This window comes from Salvelinus sp. IW2-2015, linkage group LG11 (genome assembly GCF_002910315.2).
Source record: "Salvelinus sp. IW2-2015 linkage group LG11, ASM291031v2, whole genome shotgun sequence".
Lineage (NCBI taxonomy): Eukaryota > Metazoa > Chordata > Actinopteri > Salmoniformes > Salmonidae > Salvelinus > Salvelinus sp. IW2-2015.
In genome coordinates this window covers 18,412,618-18,437,292 of record NC_036851.1, presented here as the reverse complement: position 1 = coordinate 18,437,292, position 24,675 = coordinate 18,412,618, and the positions used below count along the sequence as shown (strand labels likewise).

Here is a 24,675-nt window from a genome sequence, read left to right as displayed (position 1 = left end):
AACTAAATGGGGTCAGCCTTAAAACAAACACCCACACATTCACAAATGCAATCTTTGATTTTACACTGCTGCTGTTTATTATCTATGCATAGTAACTTTATCCCTACCTACTGTACATGTACAAATGAACTAACCTATACGCCAGCACATTGACTCAGTGACGGTACCCCCTGCATATAGCCTCATTATTGTTGTTGTATTGTGTTATAAAAATATATATAATTGTAACTTTATTTAGTAAATATTTTCTTAACTCTGTTTTCTTAAAACTGCGTTGTTGGTTTAGGGCTCGTAAGTAAGCATTTCACGGTAAGGTCTATCTATACCTGTTTTATCCGCGCATATGACAAATAAAACTAGAATTTTTTAATAAACCAGTCATACTGGGAGAACGTTAACCCTTCAGGGCCTGGTAGCGTACCGTTGACAGTAAGGCGGGCCTTGGTGGAGTAGGAGGAGCCAAAGTGGTTGGTGATGATGCATTGGTATCGGCCCTCGTGGGCGAAGGTCACATGACGCAGGTGCAAAATGGTGGTGTACTCCATCACCCCCCCGGCCTCGTGCACCGCCGCGTGGTTAGCGCGCAGGTGGGCGAAGTTCTCCACCTCAGCATGACGGAGCAGCTCCTGGTCTTTGCGCCAGTCGAAGGACATAGGTGAGCTGCTGCTGCTGGCTGCCGTGCACGTGAGGCGCACGTCACTACCCAGAACCGTCACTGTGGTCTCTGGCTGCACCGTGATCTGGGGCATAGGCAGGTCATCTACAGGAGAGAGAGAGACGGAGGGAGTGGAGAGATGGAGGGAGGACAAGAAAATGAGATAAAACATTTGGTTACAAAGAATAATGCTTATCTCAGTGACAGAAGATATATATACAAAAGTCTAGTTTAAACACAAACACACAAATATAAAGACAAACAAGGATTAGCACATCGCAGCTCAAACAAAGACACACACTACATCAAGACATGAGGAAAATCACACAAACATAAACAAATACACACATATACTGTAAACACCCGGAGCTGGAATCTAAAACACAATCTGGTCTTAGCTGCTGCCTGTACTGTGTCAGACAGAAAGCAACTGTACACCCCACACACACACACTACTCACCACAGACAAATCTCTCTGGTGGAGCCTGGAAGACGCTAGTACCCTTCAGGATTTCGGGGTGGACACAGGTAGCCTCTACGCCAGTCTGTAGCCCCCGGGTCATCAGCCACTCAGGGAACCAGTTGAGCTGACAGTCACACAGGAAACTGTCACTCTGGATGAGCCTGGGAGAGGAGGGACACTGTTAGGGCTAACAACTTCTATTCACTCTCTTTTATAGACTAGCTTTGATCTGAACATAATTAACTTATTACATGACTTCAACTTTAAGGTGTATGTGTATTCATCATTGCAGACTCACAGGTTCCTGAGGCTCCTCATCTTGCTGAAGGCCTCTGGCTGGATGGAGCGGATGGCGTTCTCTCCCAGGTTCCTGTTGAGACATTAAACAGAGGGCCACCCATCAGCACTGACAAAGGGGACACGGGAACACACACAGCGGTGTCACGGCCAGCAAGGGCTTACTTTAAACAAGGTGGAAAGATTCAGGCGTTTAAGACCAATGTCACTTTCCAGCTTTTCAAAATCACTTTTTTTCCCCTAACGGTCAGTCTGTGAAAGAGCTTATATAAATTCAATTTCTTGTACCAAACTGACCATATGCTCAATAACTTTTCTCCCTTGCACCAGGGAAAAAGACCAAAGTTGAAGCTGCCTCTAACGAGAGGGAAGCAGCTTGCCCCACAAACTGCCTGTCTTCTCCTTTAACAAAGACGCTATTTCATTTCTAACAGCCCTCTTAGGCAGCTACTTTTGGCAGCCGCACTTGGGGGCGTGCAGTGCATTGTGGGATACTCACAGGTGCTCCAGGGCCTCCAGGCCTGAGAAGGCTTTCTTGGCCACCGACTTGATCTTGTTTCCAAACAGAGTTCTGCAATTTCCAAACATGAAGGGCGCCGATAAACGGGAGAGAACACGGGGGAGAGAGAGGGAGGGAGGGGGGGTGGAGAAAAAACAGACAGAGAGAGAAAGAGGAGGAATGGGGTAAGGGGAGGGAAGGAGAAGAGGGAGAGAAAGGCACAATTAGTGGGGCTGAATCTGATAAGAGCAGAGGATTGAGGTATTGGAAATCCGAACTGTGTGGAGATTAGAAGGGTGAGGGATTCGGCCCTGCTCTGCTTTTCAAAGACCACTTTTAACTTCATTTGAATTTAATAGCGATGACAGGGGGGGCACATGAAAAGCAGGTTGTCTCACTGAGGGACAACACAGCTTGTAGAATAATATAACTAGCCTTGTCAAGGCCCGGTTCAAGCAAGGAACACGCAGCATGCCCCCTTCTGGGGTTCTAATCTGGGCCGCTCTTCAAAAGACACCCCTCTACCCTCCCTCTCCTGCGCTTCCGTCCCTCCAGCCTTCCTCTCCTCTCTCCACCTTCCTTCCCAGGAGAAGCGGATGGACACAGGAGGCTGGTTCAGAGTTAAGACCCCTGCATCGGAACACTTCAATCCAGTCACGCCTCCTCTACTCTCCCCCTCTATATGGACCCACCGACAATCTACACTGTGCAACGTAAATACAAATCATGTTTCAAAAGCCATTGGGAGTGCATCTGTTTGGTTACCATTGCCATTGGGGTAGATGAGCTAAGACTCAGATGAATCTTCTTAAATTCTATCCAAAATTGTCCGAGCTGAACAATCTCAGATTCCTGTTGGTAAGAGTTATTCATCATGTGTTCTTTAGGACAGCCAGGGACCCAGGGTCTTGGGGGCCTCCAGGCAGATGACTGGTCATGGACAGGACCTGTCAACTCCTGACAGAGATGTCACACCTCTGCTCAGCCCTCTACTGACCACCACGTCAGCCAGAGCCCCGTGGTTCTAGACCCTACACAGGGAGATGGGCTCAACAACAGGCCTCAGTACAGAGGAGAACAACGCCTCACTGGAAGTCACTGCATTTCCTTCAAACTTATTTATCTTCTCTTATTTCCAACATCATTTTGCACATCTAGCCATTTACATGGCCTTTCCTTCCAATCATATTCTCTTCAAGTAATCACATTCTGGAAAGAATAAATACAATACTATAATGATATCACCCCAACTCTAACATATCTACATTCAATACATGAATATATTTTACCTCCTAAAACAAAAATGGGAAAATAGTGGTTGTTGTGAGAGCACAAGTTAACCTAGAACAAGCTAAGAGCACAAGTTCTCCCATGTGGGGATACTCACAATCCCATTTGGGAGGGACATATTGCGTGTGGAGGACACGGATGTCCCCCCCCCCCCTCCCTCTCTCTGTTTTTTCCCAGGGTTGGTGAGCGTTGTTTTCCGGAGGGATGGAGGGATTGTGCCAGCGTTGGGCTGCGGAGGGCCGCTCCACTACACCACTGGACAAAAGGGGCGGGGAGACGGGCCAATGTGGTGTTTGATGTTGATGACCGAGCCCGCCCCCCAATTTCACCCTCTCTCAGTCCCTAACAATAGGCAGGCAGGGCCGTGGAGCAGAGAGAGAGGAGCAGGGCTAGAGACGGAAAGACCTGCTGAGGATCATCCCCAGCGGGCCAATAGAAAAGCCCTTTCAATAGGCTAGCACTCACACAGGGAACGGCCTTGGTTGGACACCAGATTTTATATAGGATTCTTTAAGCCCCAGTATGTTAGGACTCTATGTTTATTGTGGTCTGGTTGAGTTTCTTCATCCTTTAACATTGAGTCTAGATGCTGTGATTAAAAGGTTATACGAGAGATCCCAACAAATTGACATAGTTTAACCAACAAGTGAAGGCAGTTCAGCTCCCACCAACAGACAACCTCTGAACTTGGACACAATAGCAGTTTAGAGTTTGGTAAACCGAGATGAAAACCAGATTCAGGCTTGTTTCAAGTTTCAAGCCAATTGCCGATAAAATGTCAATCTGCAAGCGTCATGAAAAAGCCTAATAAAACTCAGAGCAGCTCTTAAAGTCATCTCTCAGTGTTATACTTCCAAATGACGTGTGGGGCCCGGAGGGTAGTGATAGACTGGAGCTGGTCCTGTCTGAAGCCAGTTCTGGGTGAACTCCATATAGACCATAGGCAGTGGACAGGCCTCAGAAGGGAACTATGGAATTGCTGTGGAAACCCCTTCACTCTGGACTGAAGGAGCTGTCCACAGAGCTGCATACAATCACCTACCAGTGGCAGGTCAGCCAGCTCAAAGGGACTGATTCTGGGGAGAGGGGAGAGGGGGAAGAGGAGATGAGAGAAGGAGGGGGATACTCACAGCTTGTTGAGGCTGTCCAGTCCAGAGAAGGCCCCATTGGTGTCCTCTATTGTGCCTGAGATGTCGTTATGGTCCAGCTCCCTGTGGAGAGAGAAAAGGGATAAGAGAGATAGAGGAGGAGAGCAGAACAGGCTGCCAGAGCTGGAGCACTGTGTAGCCTTGGCAGAGATGGGGCTGGAAGTCACGGGTTACCACTCCACCCCCCAACCCCTCTGCACCTGGCCTAAAGAGCTAGCCTCTCTCCTGCTCTGCTCTGCCAGCCAAGCACATTCTTTCCTTTGTGAGGAGGGAGGTGAAGGCACAAAACCCAACGCAGGCAAAATCATGTATAATTCATGACAGCATGGAGAGATTGGCGGGCACACATTGCCTTTGGATACAGACAGTCAGCGCCTGAGTGTGGTGGCAGGTATGGCAGTCCCAACACAGACTCAGAGCCTAATGAGTATGAAGAAAGACCTTAGCCATGCCCACACTGAGCCAGAAAGAGACTCAATAAAACAACAGCTTTCACTTTGAGTCCACCGGGAAGTTTCCAAACACATGTTGAATGCAATTAATTAGCTTTCCTGACACGCTACCTCGAACGGCTGAAGTCATCTGGGCCTACGGAACCGTTTGAATAATAATTTAAAACAAAAAAACAACAGCCGAACAAAGACATGAGTCGCCGCTCTATCGCATGCTTTGTTCCCTGTGCCGACTTTCTTTCAAACTCTGAAAATCCTGTGAGTCTGATGGTCACCCACAGCCCCTCCCAACCTTCTCCACCCTTCCCTAATCCCCTTTGGTTCCTTTTCCTCCATGGCCGGACTCGGCTGCCAATTTCCTATTCTTTCTGGCTGGCTGAGCGTGAAAGGCCGGTGCCTTCTTAATGCAGGCAGTGGCCGCGGGCCCCTGAGGACTGACCCCCCGGCTGAAAGGCTCGACGTTTCTGGGCATTCACACCCACCGCGAACCTCCAGCCCCACGCCTCTACGGCCAGCAGCGCTGCCCAATTAAAGCTGCCTCAGCTCCCTTACAGCCAGGGCCCTCGCCTACCCAGCGCTTCACTGATTAGATTAGACCTGCCTCAGAGAGAGAGAAGGGAGGAGAGAGAGGGAAGGAGAGCGAGGAAGAAATGGGGTGAGCATAAAGGGAATAGGAAGTAAAAAGAAGACAGCAAAAAAAAAAGAGGGAAAAGGATGGGTGGAAAGGGTACGAACAGGCGAAACAAAGCAACCAAGTAAGAAAGGAAAGAAAGAGACCAAGAACGAAAGAGACCAAGAAAGAAAGGAAGAAAGAAACAGCGGCTGAGAGAGGGGAACCAAACAGAGGGCCTCTCACACAGCTGAACCCCCTCCCCCCAGCCCAATGCTTCCTCTGCGCCAGCAGAGAAAGGCCTGTATATGCCTTGGCTTGTCACCCCACTGTGAGAAAGCAAAGGCCTGACTCTTTTCTCTGACTCTCTGGGAAGATCCCGGGCCAAAAAGACGTTAGTAGAAGGCCTTCGCTTTCAGGAAGCCTCTCTTTCCGCCTGTTCAAAGCCTGTATAGAGGGTGGGGTGAAAGAAGTCACTCTCCCATACTGCTTTTCACTGCTCCGTTTAAAAAAGTCAAGAATCTCCAGGGAGGCAAATGACAGGGAACACATGTGCATCCAATATCGATGGGAACCAACGACCAAACAAAGAGGGAAGACGAAAACAGACGCACCAAAATAAAAGTTCTCACAGACTGAAACCGTGACAATAGTGACGCATGCACACCTGGTAAACAGATACACATTAATATTACATGGACACAAAATAGATCTGTTTTGAAGCAATGGTCTAAAAACCAAACAGCAGCTAACCTCACTTTCTAAATGGCTCCTGAGGGGCTTAATGAAGCTATATTGAATCCACATGAATATATTTGCAGATGGCAATATTGTATTGTTCTTAAATGAGTCACATAAGATGAGTCTACAGTGTGGAACCATAGTTGTGTGTGCTCTGGGAGCAGTCAGGAGGAGGACTTACAGGAGGCGCAGGGCCTTGAGGCCTCTGAAGGCCCCCTCGGTAATGTGGCTGATGGCGTTGTGCCCCAGACGGAGGGTGTGGAGGTCCCCCAGCACCGCCAGGCTGCCCTCATCCAGACGACTCAGGTTGTTGTAGGACAGATTCCTGCAGGAGGAGGAGAGAGAGATACATACGGTGTAAGGCTTGGACCAGAAGGACAAGTTGGCCCAGCACTACGGTAACCTACCCGACATCATTATTCTCTACTTTATATAGCTTTATTCAATGTCTTTGTGCCTCTGGATGTATTTTTCCACTGTGGCGTCAGCTCAATATCTGTTCATCCACAGCAGTTTCCTATCATGCTTGATAAGGAGTCAGGACACAAACCATTTAAAATTCATGTACATTTCCGGTTGGACAAATGGACACTTCTCAAGGCATCTTTTCCCAGAGTTATGGTCTTGTCTAAGTAGGTACACGGTGTGTCAGTGGTGATAAATATGTCTTGTTTATCAGGGAGCGTGTTCAAATGCTCTGTTGTGTGAGTGACTGGGCTTCGCCTCTCCGAGGGGGGCTAGGGTGGTCAGTCATGTGTGGTCAGTCTCTGTGATGCCCCGTCAGGCAGGCTGCAGTCTCATCCGGAATGTAATAACAGGCAGGTCATAAAGACAGCTTCTCTGCTACACCAGAGGGCTAACTGAGCCACTATCCTCCGGTATCCTTCTGATATCACAGTCATCATGGCACCGCTAATAAAATCATATAACCCCGGACTCGCACTGAGTGCAGTGAGTCGGCAACACAGATACACAGAGCAATCTGTCTCTCTCACACACACACACACACACACACACACACAGTGACACAGTGCGCAGACACACAGGAGCCTGACAGACAGCCTTATGGCACAGTTAGCGACGCCTGATCAGAGCGGAGCTCTACAGTAGTACAGTGGTTAAAGTATGTCAACCAACCACAGGTTGTCGTAGTAATAATATCTCCTTCATTAGACAGGGAGATCCCCCTGCAATTACCCTGTATCCATACCAACAGAGGGTTACGCGCTCTTTACCAACCTGACAGAGACGGGATACAGAGAGGGCTTACGTACTGTCAATCCTACCGCTTATTATGGGATAAACAGGCTTATCGTGTGGTATTGAACACTAAGTGACTCATGTAGCTCTGGTGAAGGTAAACGGTAGGGGAACAATGAGATGAGACAGGGGGTTGATGGTTGGAGGCTGTGGGTAAGACCTTGTGGTCCGGAGCTGAAGGCTAGGGGATGAATACTGTAGTTTGTTTCTCAGTGGCTGGGGGTGAGGTAGGGCTGGTTGCTATAGTTACAAGGGTTGGGAGGTTTTTGCTGCTTTGGTTTTAGGTGTTGGGAGGTTTTTAGTGATATGGTTAACCTGGGTTTGGAGGTTTCTGATGTGGCACTCAGAATACTCACAGTTCCCGTAGCCTTTGGCAGAACCTCCAGCCATCTGGGTTGATGTGGGAGATGGAATTGTTGCTGAGGAAGAGCTGCAGCAAAGAGGACAGGCCGTACAGGGAGCCACTGTTCACTTCGCTCAGGCTGTTGTAGTCCAGGTGACTGCAGGGGAGGAGTTGGTCACATAAACAGGTTCAGACTAGGCATTAGGGGTAATGTAGTTTGGTATCAAACAAGAGTAAGGACATTACAGGTTGTCCAATCACATTCTTATAGTTCAGCTCATAAGAATAGAGCATAGAGTTGCTTGTGAAACAATTGTTAAGAGTGGAAACTTCTATGAGTGGAGTAGGAGAAAGTGGTCCTACAAGTTCTTGAGTGCAACTGATCTGATTAGTCCTCAAGGCTAGGCAGGGAGTTAGGAGCCGTATGTGTGTATGTTACTTACAGCACTTTCATCTTGGCCAGGCCCCAGAAGGCTCCGTCGGTGAGCTTGCTGATGTTGTTCCTCTGCAGCTTGAGGACCTCCAGACTGGCCAGGCCCTGGAAGGTCAGCCCCTCCACCTGCCTCACACGGTTCCTGTTCAGCTCACTGGAGGACAGGACAACACAGCAAGGAGTTAGAGAGAGAGATGCAATGATGAGCAGAGAAACGAGAGAGAAATATGGAAAACCCTGAAGTAACTAACACCATTCGGCCCCACAAAAACATAAGTGGCATTCCACGGGTGGTATCTATTCCACCTGTGGCCAGCGATGTGTACCCCTGACAGCGGCGGTGAGGGTTTACAGACTAGGGTCACGTTCTGACCTGGGCACCCCAACACATGATCCCAAACCTTCATTAACCATGCTAGGGTTAACTATAGGAGCTATAACTAAGTCATTTAAAAAAACATTCAAATAGCACCGACTTGTAGGGCAGGGCATCTGCATTCACTTCTCAAACTAAAATAGGACTACTTCTGTTGAGAATGGACTGTAAACAGTTAACCTCTCAATGTACTTAGAGTAATCTCACTGGGACACGCAAAGGGAAAAATACAAATGACCCTGCGAGATAAAAAAGCCCTTTGCCTTCTGTATCAAAAGAGTTCTGCGATAGCTTTGTACCAGTGGATCTGTGCCCCTGGCGTGTGAGCTTTAACATCACAGCCCAGGAGCACAGTTGAACAATAAACATCCACACAGCGTCTTTGTGTGTCCTCCATGTTGCCACAAGCATTCTCAGATACAGTGTCACCGGGAACACCTGTTGGAACAAAACCCACCTGGTAAAACTGGGAGGGCTGTGGAGAGAAGGGAGCGATGTCTACAATGGAGGAGACTCCCGTTACATGTGTCTTTTCTCCCCAGAGTGGGAGTGTTGAGGTATGGATGGGTCAACCCTAGCCCCATGCTGCAGGGGAGGGGAAGACAATGACAGAGAGCAGGGCTCTGAGAGAGGAGAGAGCTAGCCTACCATGGGCACAGGACAGTGGACAAAAATCAGCCATGGTATCAGTCTGATGTTACCAATGCTGCTACACTGGAGGGGAGAGGGTAACACTCTCCTCAACAAATGTGACTGTGTCAAACGAGTTAGCCTCCATAGATTTTTCCAACTTTCCAATGTTCCTTTCCCTCCAATGTCTGTGTGGGGACTATACACTATCTCTTTAACAACTGCCCAGGTCAGTTTGGTTGTTTATCTCATGGTGGTTGAGGATAGGCTAGAAGGCGAATAGGGAGAGTTTACAAACATGTTTTTCAGTGAGCTGAGAGGTGTCTGTGGGGGTGGTATGGCACAGTACTCACAGTTGGGTGAGCTTGGGCAGCTGGAAGCATTTGACAGGGACCTGGGAGATGCGGTTCCGGCTCAGTCTCAGAACCTGCAGGGTCGAGGAGAGCTGGTCCAGAGCACCGGCCTCCAGGAACTGGATCTTGTTGTTGCTCAGGTACCTGGAAGACAAAATAACACATTGTCAGGGATCCTCAAATGGACAAGAATTAGACCTATCCTGATAACGTTGGCACAGCATTTCTTATTTCCTACAGGAGAAACGTGGAGAGAAGGTTTGACATGAGAGCTAAGAGGATGATCTTACAGGTCTTTGATCTGGAGACCTGCGGGGAAACCTTGAACTCTGACTTCTGTGATGTCATTGTTGCTCAGGTCCAGTGTTTCCACGGAGATTAGGTCTCTCATCCGCCTCCCATCGATGGTGCGGATCTTATTGTGGTGTCTGGAAGAAAAACAACAAACTGTTAGGAGAAAACTACACTGAACAAAAATATAAACGCAACAATTTCACAGATTTTACGGAGTTACAGTTCATATAAAGGAAATCAGTCAATTGAAATAAATAAATTAGGCCTTAATCTATGCATTTTACATGACTGGGTAGGGGCCCACTTGGGAGCCAGGCACAGCCAATCATAATGTTTTTCCCCCACATAAGGGTTTTATTACAAACCAAAATACTCCTTAGACCCCCCCTCCCCCCCAGATGATCCTGTAGGTGGAAAAGCTGGATGTGGAGGTCCTGGGCTGGCGTGGTTACACGTGGTCTGCTGTTGTGAGGCTAGTTGGACGTACTGCCAAATTCTCTAAAACAACGTTGGAGACAGCATATGGTAGTGAAATTAACATTCAATTCTCTGGCAAAAGCTCGGTTGGACATTCCTGCAGTCAGCACGCCAATTGCACGTTCCCTCATAACTGCAGACATCTGTGGCATTGTGTGACAAAACTGCACATTTTAGAGTGGCCTTTTATTGTCCCTAGAACAAAGTGCACTTGTGTAATAATGATGCTGTTTAATCAACTTATTGATATGCCACACCTGTCAGGTGGATGGATTATATTGGCAAAGGACAAATGCTCACTAACAGGGATGTAAACACATTTGTGCAGAACATTTGAAATAAATACGCCTTTTGTGCATGTCTGGGATCTTTCATTTCAGCTCATGAAACATGGGACCAACACTTTACATGTTGCGTTTATATTTTTGTTGGGTATATCTTCAGGGGATAAGATGTGTTCAGAACCTGAGGAGAGGAACACCAGGAGAAGAACAACAAAGCTTCTAGTCTTATCAACCAACTTCAGATGTTTGTTATAGAAGCAGTAGTAAAGCACACAAACGCTCCTCTTCTCCAAACCCACTCAGGAACAGAGCACACAGAGTATCCCTGCTTCAGGGGCAAACGAGTATTTTGAGAGTCTACAAAGAAACCCTGGTCCTCTCCAAACTCTCCCAAGGGCCCCTGCGGACTGACACCAACAGCCAAGTCACGGAATATTCTGGATTGATGAGCCAATTATTCTTTCAGAGCACTTGGATAAAGCCAAGTTGAGCAAAGTTTTAGCCACTTTAATAATGATGTAACCTTTATTTAACTAGGCAATACAGTTAAGAACAAATTCTTATTGAGAGTTTGATGAGCCATAGAGGTTAACATACACTGATACTGATGCTTGGGCTCAAGTAAAGGTAACCAACAGACACCGACCCAACCCTAACCAACAGACACCGACCCAACCCTAACCAACAGACACCGACCCAACCCTAACCAACAGACACCGACCCAACGCCAACCCTAACCAACAGACACGACCCAACTAACAGACACCGACTCCAAACCCTATACCTAACAGAACAACCAACAGACACCGACTCAACCTAACCAACAGAAAGACAGAACCGACCCAACCCTAACCAAACAGACACCGGACCCAACCCTAAACCAACAAAGACATACCGTCGACGCCAACCCTAACCAACAGAACACCACCCAACCCCTACCAACCAGATCACCAACCCAACCCTAACCAACAGAACACCACCAACCCTAACCAACACACCACCCCCCTAACCAACAGACACCAACCCAACCTAAAGACCAACCAGACACCACACCCAACCCTAACCAACCAGACACCCAACCCAACCCTAACCAACAGACACCAACCCAACCCTAACCAACAGACACCGACTCAACCCTAACCAACAGACACCGACCCAACCCTAACTCAACCAACCCTCACCCGAACCAAACCCAACCCTAACCAACAGACACCAACCAAACCCTAACCAACAGACACCAACCCAACCCTAACCAACAGACACCAACCCAACCCTAACCAACAGACACCACCCAACCCTAACAACAGACACCAACCCAACCCACATAACAACAGACCAACCAGCCCAACCCTAACCAACAGACACCAAACCCTAACCCTAACCAACAGACACCAACTCAACCCTAACCAACAGACACCAACTCAACCCTAACCAAACATCACCACCTAAAACGAACCCAACCCCCTAAACAGCTAACAGAACACTCCCATCCGCTAACCAACCCAACCCTAACCAACAGACACCAACCCAACCCTAACCAACAGACACCAACTCAACCCTAACCAACAGACACCAACCCAACCCTAACCAACCCAAACCTAACCAACAGACACCAACTCAACCCTAACCAACAGACACCAACTCAACCCTAACCAACAGACACCAACCCAACCCTAACCAACAGACACCGACCCAACCCTGAGCAACACATTGTCTTGCTACAACAAACATAGATCCAAGCAAAGCTTAATCAGAGAAGGTATTTTTTGAGACTATGATGTTCATGGCTTGTTTATTGGTGTTAAATGTAACCGACTACTTCCAAATAAAACAGAGGAAGACTTGGCTATACGAAAGGACTTACATTTTAAGCACGGTCTAACTCTGTCCCTCCTGACAGTCCAGTTAATCCTGCAGTAGGAGGCCTGAGAAAGAGTTTTTAAAAAGCAAATTTTTATTTTGGCTTGCTCTCTGCTCTGCAGGAATGGTCGGTCACAGTCTCTCTCCACATCTGTGGTTTATTTTGGTGTTGGCTGGAAGGAATGGGAAAAATCCACCTCTGAGCTACAGCCTGCAGACAGACAGATGGACAGGGACAGAGCTGCACAGGAATCCCAGTCACTTCCCCCTGTGTACCTATGCCCAGTACTGGCACAGGGGGAAATAACAAAGACACACACATGTGCATACAGACCTCCCCCGCGCCACACACACTAACAGAAGGACATACACACAGACAGTATACAATGACAAAACTCCCACACAGATGTATATAGACTTATGCACACAAACACGTGAACAGACAGATACAAAACAAAGACAAATCCACACGGACACGGACAGACAGGAAACTGATACAGACTTCTTTTCGGTTGTCCAAATGGTTGACTCTTCCTCAGCCTGCCATTGCAGGCGGAGCCAGTGAAGGCCAGTGCTACCCGAGCAGGGATGAAAGCCTGTGCTCAATGACACACATACCACAGTAAGGAGGGGCGATATGGCCAAAATGTCATATCACAATATTTTACGTATTTTAGGCAGTACGACTGTATTTGATGGTATTTTCTCTTTTTTTAATAATAAAAGTAGTGCATGACCCTAGGGTTGAAATGGAGCTTTGTCCATTCTGTTTTATACTGTTCAATAAAACGTCAACCAAAAGTTGGAATATAATGGGCACTTGACAGCAAATGAAAAAGCCAGGGAGGGGTTATTGTGACAGGGTAGGAACCAAAGTGTTGGTCAGTGTTTTCCAATGGACCCTAATTAGTTGTTACATTAAATGCCTTCTCTTACTTGATATAGCTTTGATGTGGCTAAAATTTGCGCTCTTTGCCTATTCCTCTCTGATTCCGCTCCTCTCTTTGCTCGGACTAAGTACATTTAGCTAGTTACCTAGCTGGTGATTAGCATTAACGGCTGACAATTTATTTTTGCCACAACTTGCTAAGAAGAGAAACTAGCTGTTTGCAGACCGTAAGATACACACACTAATAGGGTAATTTTGGGCTCCCGAGTGGCGCAGTGGTCTAAGGCACTGTATCTCAGTGCAGTCCCTACAGTCCCTGGTTCAAATCCAGGCTGTATCACATCCAGCCGAGATTGGGAGTCCCATAGGGCGGACACAATTGGCCCAGTGTCGTCCGGGTTTGGCCTTCATTGTAAATAAGAATATGTTCTTAACGGACATGCCTAGTTAAATAAAGGTTACATTTAAATTTTAAACAAATTATATTCAGCAAAGTGGAAAGCAGCATAGTTTTCACCAACATCTTGTTGCATCTGCAGCATTGACCATGCAGACTGTCACTGCATGTGAACTGCAAGTGACTCGTGGTAGAGTAAAACCTGCTTTCCATGTGTGACCGGGGTGGGGCTTGGTGTATGTGGAAGGAGGGAGGGAGAGTGAGAGACGACGTAAGTAGCAAAACAGAACAAACTATAAAAACGGACATTTCACACGGTGTAGTAGCGTAACACAATTAACAAACCAAACATTGATATACTGTCATACAAGGTAACGTAAAAACCCCAACCTGTACATGCATCAACACCGTTCTACACTAAAATACGGTATACACCCAAGCCTCGGTAGCATATCCCTGACACTACGGCTAGTGTTACTGACCCCCTTCTCTGACACACCACACACAACCCTCCATGTGACCTGAACCCAACAGCACGCACACACGTCAGGTACTGCTGATCCCTGCCTGGAATTCGTGTCTCCTCAAGAGGATCAGGGTCAGTTCCATTCCTACTCTCTTCACTAACTGAAATCAACATGACATTTGACTTCAAATAAAGCCCATGCCATGAGTAAAACGACACAAGGAACCCAATTTAGAGTCGACTCCCAGACCCAGCATCAAACAGTGTTTGGTAAAAATTGGACGTTTGTCCTCTGGTGTTTCCAGACAGGTGTTCCGGCAGTCAAACTGCAGCAAAACACAAAACACACAGATGGTCAAGTAAGACTCTCTGTAGACCCTTTACTCTGGGCCATGAGGGGAGTGGAGTCCCACAGCAGCCCAGAGCCCACCTGGATAAACAGTGGTGAAAAGGGTTTAGGATGAGTCTCAGGCCCTCCCTCTCCTCCCTGACCTACACGAAGCCCCTGGGAAGCCCAGAGACAGAGAGGAGGGCTTAGGGAGACTGACTGACAGGGGGAGAACTGAGGCTCTACTGAACAGGGAGGGAGGGGTGAGGAGGGAGGGTGAGGAAGGGTCAACAGCTGCTGACCCTTGCTGGGAAAAACTAGGCAGTCTTGGCTCAAGCAGGAGGGCGAGGCTGGCCTGGATCTCTCTGTCTCTCAGATGCTGACATCAATGTCCCGCTCTCCCTTCCCCTCTCTTCTCCCTCCAAGTACAGTTCCTCATTCTTACTTTCCTCAACCCCATTCTCCCACAGCCAAAATAATCCAGCTGTGTGACACTCAAGAGGATGGGCAAGAGGAGAGGTGGGGACTGGGATGGGGGCTGTGTTTGATGCTGGGGGATGCAGACAATACAGACAATACGTTTGTTAATAAAACTCTGATTATCTCATTGCCAATGCAATTTTGGGGGTTGGCTTTCCCCCTCTCTTTGATGTCTGGGGTACATTCAACAGATCCCTTTATTCCAAATCTCATCATCCATTTAGCCATTTGATTTTCCTAGGGTCGGTTTTGACACTGCTTTTGATGTTGAGGGTGCTGATAATAAAAGTGTTTACACTACTGGCCATTCTCCCATTTCCACTGTGATCTTTGTGGATTCTACCTCGTTTTGATGTTGGGAATGAAGACAATAGAACAGTTATTTTAAATCATTTCATCCCATTAACCATGTGATTTTCATGGAGTTGTTTTGACACCTCTCTTTGAAGTTGGAAGGGCGGATGCCGGACAATGGAGAAGTCTCACTCTCCCCTGGCCCATGTGATTCTATGGGGGTTTGGTGGCCTGCTGTGGCATTGTTGGAGCGTGGGAGCCCTGCTGCATTCTGGGAGAGCAGGATGCCAGGTGCATTGTGGGAGTGTGGGAGCCCCGGGCCGGGGTGGGGCCATGGCTGATCTGAGAGCAGTGATTAATCCAAGCCAAAGCCCCGCGGCCACACAGATTAGCTGGTTAGGGCCGCTCTGACTGGCTGATCTGCATGATGAACTCCACAAGTTAGAGGATCAAAAGAACCGTTGGGCGTGTGGGAGAGAGAACGAGTGATATGGGGAGAGAGAGAGAGGTAGCGAGACAAAGAGAAAACAAGAAAGTGCCTGGTCTTCTCAGAGAGAATCACCACACGCTGCTTCAGAAACCCTGTTGGAGGAGAGGAGGCCAGCTGGTTGAAGGGCTAACATAATAGAGTGGAACACAGACGCTGGTCTCACTGTGGCCATCAGCTCTTCCTCTCCTCTCAGCCCAGAGAGAAGCCAGCGCAGGTCAGGGTATGGTGACAGACAACCCTCTGTTCTAGCACCCTTTCTCTCTCCTTCCTCTCCCCCCCTCGCACTGCGGCTGCAGTCTCACACAGCACTGCTGTCTGACAGCATTCCTGTCGCTCTCCACCACGGGCAGAGGAATTTAGTCCCCACTTCCATCCAGCCAGGATCAGCCTAACAAACAGACCAGAAGGTGTGTGTGTGTGGGGTGGGGGGGGTGGGGGGGGGGGAGCTGGTGAGGTGGGGTTACTTGTGGGCAAAACCTGAGCTCCAGTACTTCCCACCTCCAAACGCCCGCCTTGTGGCGGTAACAGTGATGTCATCCTGAGCCAGCCCTTTCCCATCCCCCAACCCTTCCTGTCACCTTTTTACAGTAAGCCCTGTGAGTGACAGCTCCAGCTGCAGGTTCTACTTCTTTCAGCTCTGCAGCTTTGGAAAGATATGCCTCTTCCCATCATGCACTGAGCTTCCCATAGCAACAGGCTGAGAATCAGGCCAAAAAAAGAAGCTTGTCGCGAGCAGAGTAGAGCTACGAACCGTAGTCTCCTGAACTAGCAGTCACTTCATACACATAGCCTAACTGAAAACCTTGTTGAGGCTTTACAGTGACCTAGAATCAAGCACAATACTTTTAAGAGGCAATGAAAACTCACAGAAAACAAAGCAGATTTTTTTCCTTCAAACTGAACCTCCAACATACACTTGAAGTCAGAAGTTTACATAAATACATTTAAACTCAATTTTTCACAATTCCTAACATTCAATCCTAGTAAAAATTCCCTGTCTTAGGTCAGTTAGGATCACAACTTTATTTTAAGAATGTGAAATGTCAGAATAATAGTAGAGACAATGATTTATTTCAGCTTTTATTTCTTTCATCACATTCCCAGTGGCATTGCCTTTAAATTGTTCAACTTGGGTCAAACGTTTTGGGTAGCCTTCCACAAGCTTCCCACAATAAGTTGGGTGTTTTTTGGCCCATCCCTCCTGACAGAGCTGGTGTAACTGAGTCAGGTTTGTAGGCTTCCTTGCTCGCACACGCTTTTTCAGTTCTGCCCACAAATTGTCTATAGGATTGAGGTCGGGCTTTGTGATGGCCACTCCAATACCTTGACTTTGCTGTCCTTAAGCCATTTTGCCACAACTTTGGAAGTATGTTTGGGGTCATTGTCCATTTGGATGACCCATTTGCGAGCAAGCTTTACCTTCCTGACTGATGTCTTGAAATGTTGCTTCAATATATCCACATAATTGTCCCTCATGTTGCCATCTATTTTGTGAAGTGCCCCAGTCCCTCCTGCAGCAAAGCACCTCCACAACATGATGCTGCCACCCCGTGCTTCACGGTTGGGATGGTGTTCTTCTGCTTGCAAGCATCCCTCTTTTTCCTTCAAACATAACAATGGTCATTATGGCCAAACAGTTCTATTTTTGTTTCATCAGACCAGAGGACATTTCTCCAAAAAGTACAATCTTTGTCCCCATGTGCAGTTGCAAACCGTAGTCTGGCTTTTTAATGGCGGTTTTGGAGCAGTGGCTTCTTCCTTGCTGAGCGGCCTTTCAGGTTATGTTGATATAGGACTCGCTTTACTGTGGATATAGATACCTTTGTACCTGTTTCCTCCAGCATCTTCACAAGGTCCTTTGCTGTTGTTCTGGGATTGAGTTGCACTTTTCGCACCAAAATACGTTCATCTCTAGGAGACAGAACGCATCTCCTTCCTGAGCGGTATGAGGCTGCGTGGTCCCATGTACAGATGAATGTGGTACCTTCAGGCGTTTGGAAATTGCTCCCAAGGATGAACCAGACTTGTGGAGGTATACAAATTCTTTTCTGAGGTCTTGGCTGATTTCTTTTGATTTTCCCATGATGTCAAGCAAAGAGGCACTGAGTTTGAAGGTAGGCCTTGAAATACATCCACAGGTACACCTCCAATTGACTCAAATGATGTCAATTAGCCTATCAGAAGCTTCTACAGCCATGACATCATTTTCTGAAATGTTCCAAGCTGTTTAAAAGCACAGTCAACTTTTTTTATTTTTTTTTATTTTTTTTATTTAGTGTATGTAATCTTCTGACCCATTGGAATTGTGATACAGTGAATTATAGGTGAAATAATCTGTCTGTAAACAATTGTTGGAAAAATTACTTGTGTCATGCACAAAGTAGATGTCCTAACCGACTTGCCAAAACTATAGTTTGTTAACAAGAAATTTGTGGAGTGGTTGAAAGACGAGTTTTAATGACTCCAACCTAAGTGTATGTTAACTTCAGACTTTAACTGTATCCTAATGTTTGACAGGAAGTTTCACATATCGCCGAATTAGAATTTTGTCACAAATCTGACAAAGTGCTTGGAGACAGTTACAGTGAGAACACTACACAGCCTATTTTGAAGGGCTGACGGATGATACACAGGGAGAGGCAGGGATGACTATTACAAACACTGAAAGTGATGCATAGTGATGGTCAGTTTTACAGGAACCTGCTGGACTGTTACAACCACGAGTGAGCGCATTGAAGTGGATGTTATACCAACAGACAAGCAGGCTGCAAATTGTCTATAATGGTAACGGTTAAGACAGAACCTATGAGCTTTCTCTCCTGTTTGAGGTTGAGTGAGATGATTGAATGTTCCTTAGCCACCATGAGAGGTGAACTGTCGGGAAAACAACAAGTACTTACTTACTCTGTAGGCCAAGCAAGCGGGACAGCGTCACAATTGTGTGTCTGTCTGTCGAGGGGGCCACTAGGCTCACAGCTGTGACACACAGCAGCTCTTTCCAAATAGGGCAGTAAATCTCCTGTGAGATGCCAGCATAGGCAGTCCCTCCAGGCAGTTTTACAACTTCAACCAGGATAGAACTCTGGAGCACTTTCTTAGTGCTCCGCACGGTCAACGTTACATCATACTACCGTCATAGCATAGCAATTCAACTAGAAAGAGTGTCTCACTAGTATTCTTGGTCATAACTAAACTGGCACTCAAACAAACATTGACAATTCGGTGAGGGACAGTGTGATGCCAGCTTGACATCCCCATGGTGGTAAATTAAATGTGTACTCACAGGTAGAGGGAAGCGATCTTAGACACAGCCGGTCCTAGATCAGGGATGGACGTCAGCTCATTATGGTCCAGGCGCCTGAGGGAAACATAGAAGCAGTGATGTTAGAGGACAGAATGGATGGAAAGGAGAAAGTAACAGAACACTGTATTGAGATAACACTGCTGTGAATTGACTGACCAAGTTGTATTTGGAAGTGAACTTGCAGACATGAGGTTTCCTCACAGTGTCGTAGTCTAATAAGGAAGTGGATCAACATGGTGCCAGAGTGCATCTGAATCATTCATGTACAACAGAATTGCTTGCGCGTAAAAACATGGATGGATGAAGCGGTGTCAGGCTAGTGTGTGCGCTTGGGCTCTGACAGGTGTCAGTGTCTGTGCCCTCCCTGCCTGGGTTGAGATAGACCCTCTTGAGCGTATCAGATATTCACAAGCCAAGTTTCGGCCTGCGTGGTGTCAGGTGATGGAGAAAGCTTAATATCCTCAATTGGACTAATTTCAAGACGATACATCCAAGGATAAGATAATGTATAGTGTATGTGACTGAGAATAAATGTACCATATCAGTAAGGGGCCTGACTATTATGGTGAGTGTAAGTGATTGTGTGAGATGCCGATCTACTGCGGTGTTTGTTCAGGGTACTGTCCAGTAAGAACATCATTGATGCCCCCTCTAACGCTAGCATTGGGAAGCCTGCTAGGCCTATCGCTAACTAGGCAAGTCAGGTAAGAACAAATTCTTATTTACAATGACGGCCTACCGGGGAACAGTGGGTTAACTGCCTAGTTCAGGGGCAGAACAACAGATTTTTACCTTGTCAGCTCGGAAATTCGATCCAGAAACCTTTCGGTTACTGGCCCAACGCTCTAACCACTAGGCTACCTGCCGCCCCAATGCATTCATAGATTAGTTGTCTGCTTGCCAATCGATCCTATTCTGTTCTGAATGACAGCCATTGAAAAGGCTGAGCCCAGTCCCCACACACACAGCCAAGGGGAACTCCTGGTTGAGAGAAGATGAACGCACACACACAGACAGTGACAGAGAGAGAGACAGAGAGGTCTGAGGTACTTACAGCTCTCGTAGGTTTGGGAGGTTTGAGAAGACTTCGACATCAATGGCTGTCAACTTGTTGTGGCCAAGATTTCTGAGGAACAAAACAAGCTGATTAGTCTTGACACACTCACCACCAGAACCTCCATTTCATGTGTTCTTTCAACTGTGCCACCTCCCTATAACATTGTGACAACCCTGTATTCCCATTTTAGTTCTGTTTCAGGGGTTCCCAATCAATATTGTGTCTGGCTTGGTTTACACCAGGGACACACAACTGGCGGCTCTCAGATAAATAAATACTAAATACTAAATAAAATAATCGAAATAATAATATTTGAAACTCAGTCGGGGTCTCAACTCACTGTTGCAAGTTCAAATAGAATACAAGGTGCAATTTCAAGATGTGGTTGTGCATCAGCAGTTTGTTATCTAAGTGTCTGATAGTCACTCAATTAGACCATGTCAGCTAACATATTTTACATTGGTGAATTAGTCTAGCGGGCAGCTGTCGAATTACCGGCCGGGGGGGCCCCATTGATTTTGTTAGTCAGTCTCACTCAGATATATTTAAAACGGCAAACATTTCTTTCCACCCTATGGCAAAATGTGTACAATTGCAGCAAACCTGCTTTAAAACGGCAACATTATCTCTATAACCTTTGGCAAAATGTGTAGAATTGCACACAATTAACTTTGCACATGCGGGTATGCAGACCTTTTTTTGTGGCCCCCACCCCCTTCAGTTGCCCATCCCTGGTTTACACAATGTAGCCCACAGCCATCAATCTGTGTACAAGTCCATTTTCAGTTTAGAGTAACCATGCATTAAATAACCACCACCTCACTGGCACTGTGATTAACATGAAATAGTCATTTGTTCAGAGATAGTGTTACTAGTAGCCTATTCTCAGTTAACCCAGAAATAAAATTGTGTGTAATTTGGTCAGATGCTTGATTAGGGTTCTGGTGATAAGCGTGTTAGAAATGGAGATTTCTGGTTTGCGAAGTCTTCACCCTCGCAAAGGATGGTGACAGATTCTATGGTAGCCTATCAGTTATGTTTACATAGATCTGTCCACGAGAGATTACTAATAACCAGACAGAGTTCATCAAACTGTAGAAAATCCTGTGAGCCAAATACACTCATAAACAAAATGTCTCTCACAAACAAATGGGCGTACACACACACATATACACACACGTTTAATCTCCTACTTCTTGTCAGCAGACAGTGGGGGCTGCAGTCTACTAGGGAAAGCAGTGTTTTAGTGAGGTCTGCTCTGAGACAAAAGGAGCCCACAGCCCAGGTTGCCTCCAGACATGAGAGATGGGCTAGGAATGTTTCACAAGCCTGTGGAGAGATGGCTGCTTGTTCCCAGAGTCTGGGGACAGATTCACCTGACGCACCACATTCCTGCTGCTTCCTCTTGTGGCAGGCAGCCTGCACAGCCTCAGCAGGCCGCTTTGCTCTAAACAGGGTCTGGGAGAACTGCTCTTTCCAACACACTTTCACTACAGGTTGCCACAGAGTACAAGGTTAAACGAACCCATCAGACTTGCGAGAAAATTGGAATGATAATAAAAAAGGCATTCTTCAAATAGTCACAGGTCCCACATGTTGCACATCTGCCTCCCCTTTTACCTCTCTCTCTATTCCAACACATATCCTGCTCTCTAGCTCCCTCTCCCAGTGTCTGTGGAGATAAGTTTCTCTCTCTACAGTAGGTGTGTGTGAGGAGATAAATGGTAGCTTGTGCCCCGCAGGCAGAGCTCTGACAGGGCGGTGGGCTGATCATTGGCTGGGCCCTCCTGCCACCATTATGCCAGATTGCAAAATTGCTGTCCCTGCTACAGGAGGCAATTACCTCATTATACTGAAGCAAAGTGAAAAATCCCTGGGTTTTCTCCGCCAGGCTGGGCCGGCCGGGGCTACGAATACAGCTGAGAACACCGCCGCAGGGCAGCGAGTAACACCGACCGCAGTATTCTTCCACAGAAAATCAGCGCCAGCCTTTAACAAGGCCCCGGTTGGTACAAACGGAGGATAATGAAGCTTATGCCTAACTGGAGTGCTCCTCATTGAAAAACAACCAATAAAACAACAACTCAGAGAGGAAGGCTGCTGTCATGCCCCCTAAAACAGGTTTCAGGTGTAAGAAAATGCTTGTGCTATGGGGGTATAGGATACTACAGAAATGTAAAACATGTCATTGTTTGCTGTTGTCCATTTAGAGTAGAGTGAAGAAAGGTCACATTTGAGAACAAAACCTGCCGTACTGGTGCCGGAGGGCCACAATAACAAACAAACTGTGTGTGTGTCTGTGTGTATTCTCAGTATACCGATAGGCCAAGGGGAAGGGAGTGTTTACGCAACTTCAGAATTGTGGTCTCTTTATTGTGCTTCATTTTCTTGTTATCTGATCAGATAACTTTCACTGTGTTTTAACACCTACTGTATGAGCAGCCGGTGATAACGCCACCGTTTCCTTCTCCTCTACAGTCACGAGTAGAGGGGGTGGGGTTACGCCCCAATGACAGGAGCTAATGCTCTCCAGAGCCTGCCATGCCATAGCAGCAAAACAGAGTGGAAGGCTAGGGGGCAGAAAAAAGTCCTAAAGCAACGCAGCAAACAGATCTAGAGATTAAAAAGTAAGCGTGTGTAAGGGCTGATTTTCTTTTAGACATTTAAAAAATATATATATATATCCTCAATTATCTACGTGGTCAATTTAACAGTCCAAAAACACATTCTGAAAGGTAGGATAAATCTGAGTGTGGCGAACGCTATAAATATATTATTCTGCTGAAACTCAGGAATGGCGCATTCCACTGCATGGCACTGTTTATCTAAATGAGCAGGCTTGTTTAACATTAGTCAGCATGATCAAGACCACAGCCCAATGTACTTAGCAAGGTAATTCATGCCTAGCTTTCAACAAAATACTGAAAGACTTGGCCTGCTCTAGTCTAGTGTAGCCAAGTCCTGGCCTTAGGACTCTCCGAGGTTCTCACCCTCATCGCCACAAGTCAGCCAACGACCCCTGCGTTAAACCAGACCCAGCTCCTATCCACCTAAAGCATTTAACGACTTGTACAACCAGGATCAACTGAGGTGAAGGTGGGAGTGGAGGATGGCCAGGCCCTGACGTTTTAAAACGGACTTGTCTAAGAATTACAGTGGGGCTCCCGAGTGGTGCAGCGGTCTAAGGCACTGCATCTCAGTGCAAGCGGTGTCACTACAGTCCCTGGATCGAATGCAGGCTGTATCACATCCGGCCGTGATTGTGAGTCCCATAGGGCGGTGCACAATTGGCCCAGCGTCGTCCATGTTTGGCCGTCGTTGTAAATAAGAATGTTTTCTTAACTGACTTGCCTAGTTAAAGAAAATAAAAACGTATTAAAAAAAATACAGTGAATTTGGAAATCCCTCAGATCCATTGACTTTTTCCACATATTGTTACGTTACAGCCTTATTCTGAAAAGTATTAAATCGTTTTCCCCCCATCAATCTACACACAATACCCCATAATGACAAAGTAAAAACAGGTTTGTAGATGTACCTGAGCACTCTGGACCTCTCTGTACTTTACTCCGTTCATCTTTACCTCGATCCTGACTAGTCTCCCAGTCCCTGACGCTGAAAAACATCCCCACAGCATGATGCTGCCACCACCATGCTTCACCGTAGAGATGTTGCCAGGTTTCCCCCAGACTTGACGCTTGGCATTCAGGCCAAATAGTTCAATCTTGGCTTCATCAGACCAGATAATCTTGTTTATCATGGTCTGAGAGTCCTTTAGGTGCCTTTTGGCAAACTCTAAGTGGCCTGTCATGTGCCTTTTACTGAGGAGTGGCTTCCGTCTTGCCACTCTACCATAATGGCCCGATTGGTGGACTGCTGTAGAGATGGTTGTCCTTCTGGAAGGTTCTCACATCTCCACAGAGGAATGTCAGAGTGACCATCAGGTTCTTGTTCAACTCCCTGACCAAGGCCCTTCTCCCCTGATTGCTGTTTGGCCGGGCAGCCAGCTCTAGGAAATCTTGGTGGTTCCAAACTTCTTCCATTTAAGAATTTGTATTTATTTATTTTATTTCACCTTTATTTAACCAGGTAAGCAAGTTGAGAACAAGTTCTCATTTACAATTGCGACCTGGCCAAGATAAAGCAAAGCAGTTCGACACATACAACAACAGAGTTACACATGGAGTAAAACAAACATACAGTCAATAATACAGTAGAAAAATAAGTATATATACAATGTGAGCAAATGAGGTGAGATAAGGGAGGTAAAGGCAAAAAAAAAAGGCCATGGTGGCGAAGTAAATACAATATAGCAAGTAAAACACTGGAATGGTAGATTTGCAGTGGAAGAATGTGCAAAGTAGAGATATAAATAATGGGGTGCAAAGGAGCAAAATAAATAAATAAATACAGTAGGGGGAGAGGTAGTTGTTTGGGCTAAATTATAGATGGGATATGTACAGGTGCAGTAATCTGTGAGCTGCTCTGACAGCTGGTGCTTAAAG

At 46.8% G+C, this 24,675-nt stretch overlaps 1 protein-coding gene across 1 annotated transcript in view; it reads right to left on the bottom strand.

The window, feature by feature from the left end:
• Nucleotides 1–24,675, bottom strand: part of LOC111969939 (leucine-rich repeats and immunoglobulin-like domains protein 1) — a 50,081-nt gene that overhangs the window by 13,773 nt on the left and 11,633 nt on the right. Inside the window, exons 2-13 of the mRNA XM_023996340.2 lie at nt 20,168–20,239; nt 19,093–19,167; nt 9,841–9,978; nt 9,551–9,694; nt 8,202–8,345; nt 7,772–7,915; nt 6,337–6,480; nt 4,335–4,415; nt 1,915–1,986; nt 1,417–1,488; nt 1,116–1,279; nt 422–760 (exon numbers count right to left, since the gene is read on the bottom strand). Of these exons, the coding sequence (XP_023852108.1) occupies nt 422–760; nt 1,116–1,279; nt 1,417–1,488; nt 1,915–1,986; nt 4,335–4,415; nt 6,337–6,480; nt 7,772–7,915; nt 8,202–8,345; nt 9,551–9,694; nt 9,841–9,978; nt 19,093–19,167; nt 20,168–20,239 (1,589 nt within the window). The remainder of the gene's footprint in view (nt 1–421; nt 761–1,115; nt 1,280–1,416; nt 1,489–1,914; nt 1,987–4,334; nt 4,416–6,336; nt 6,481–7,771; nt 7,916–8,201; nt 8,346–9,550; nt 9,695–9,840; nt 9,979–19,092; nt 19,168–20,167; nt 20,240–24,675) is intronic.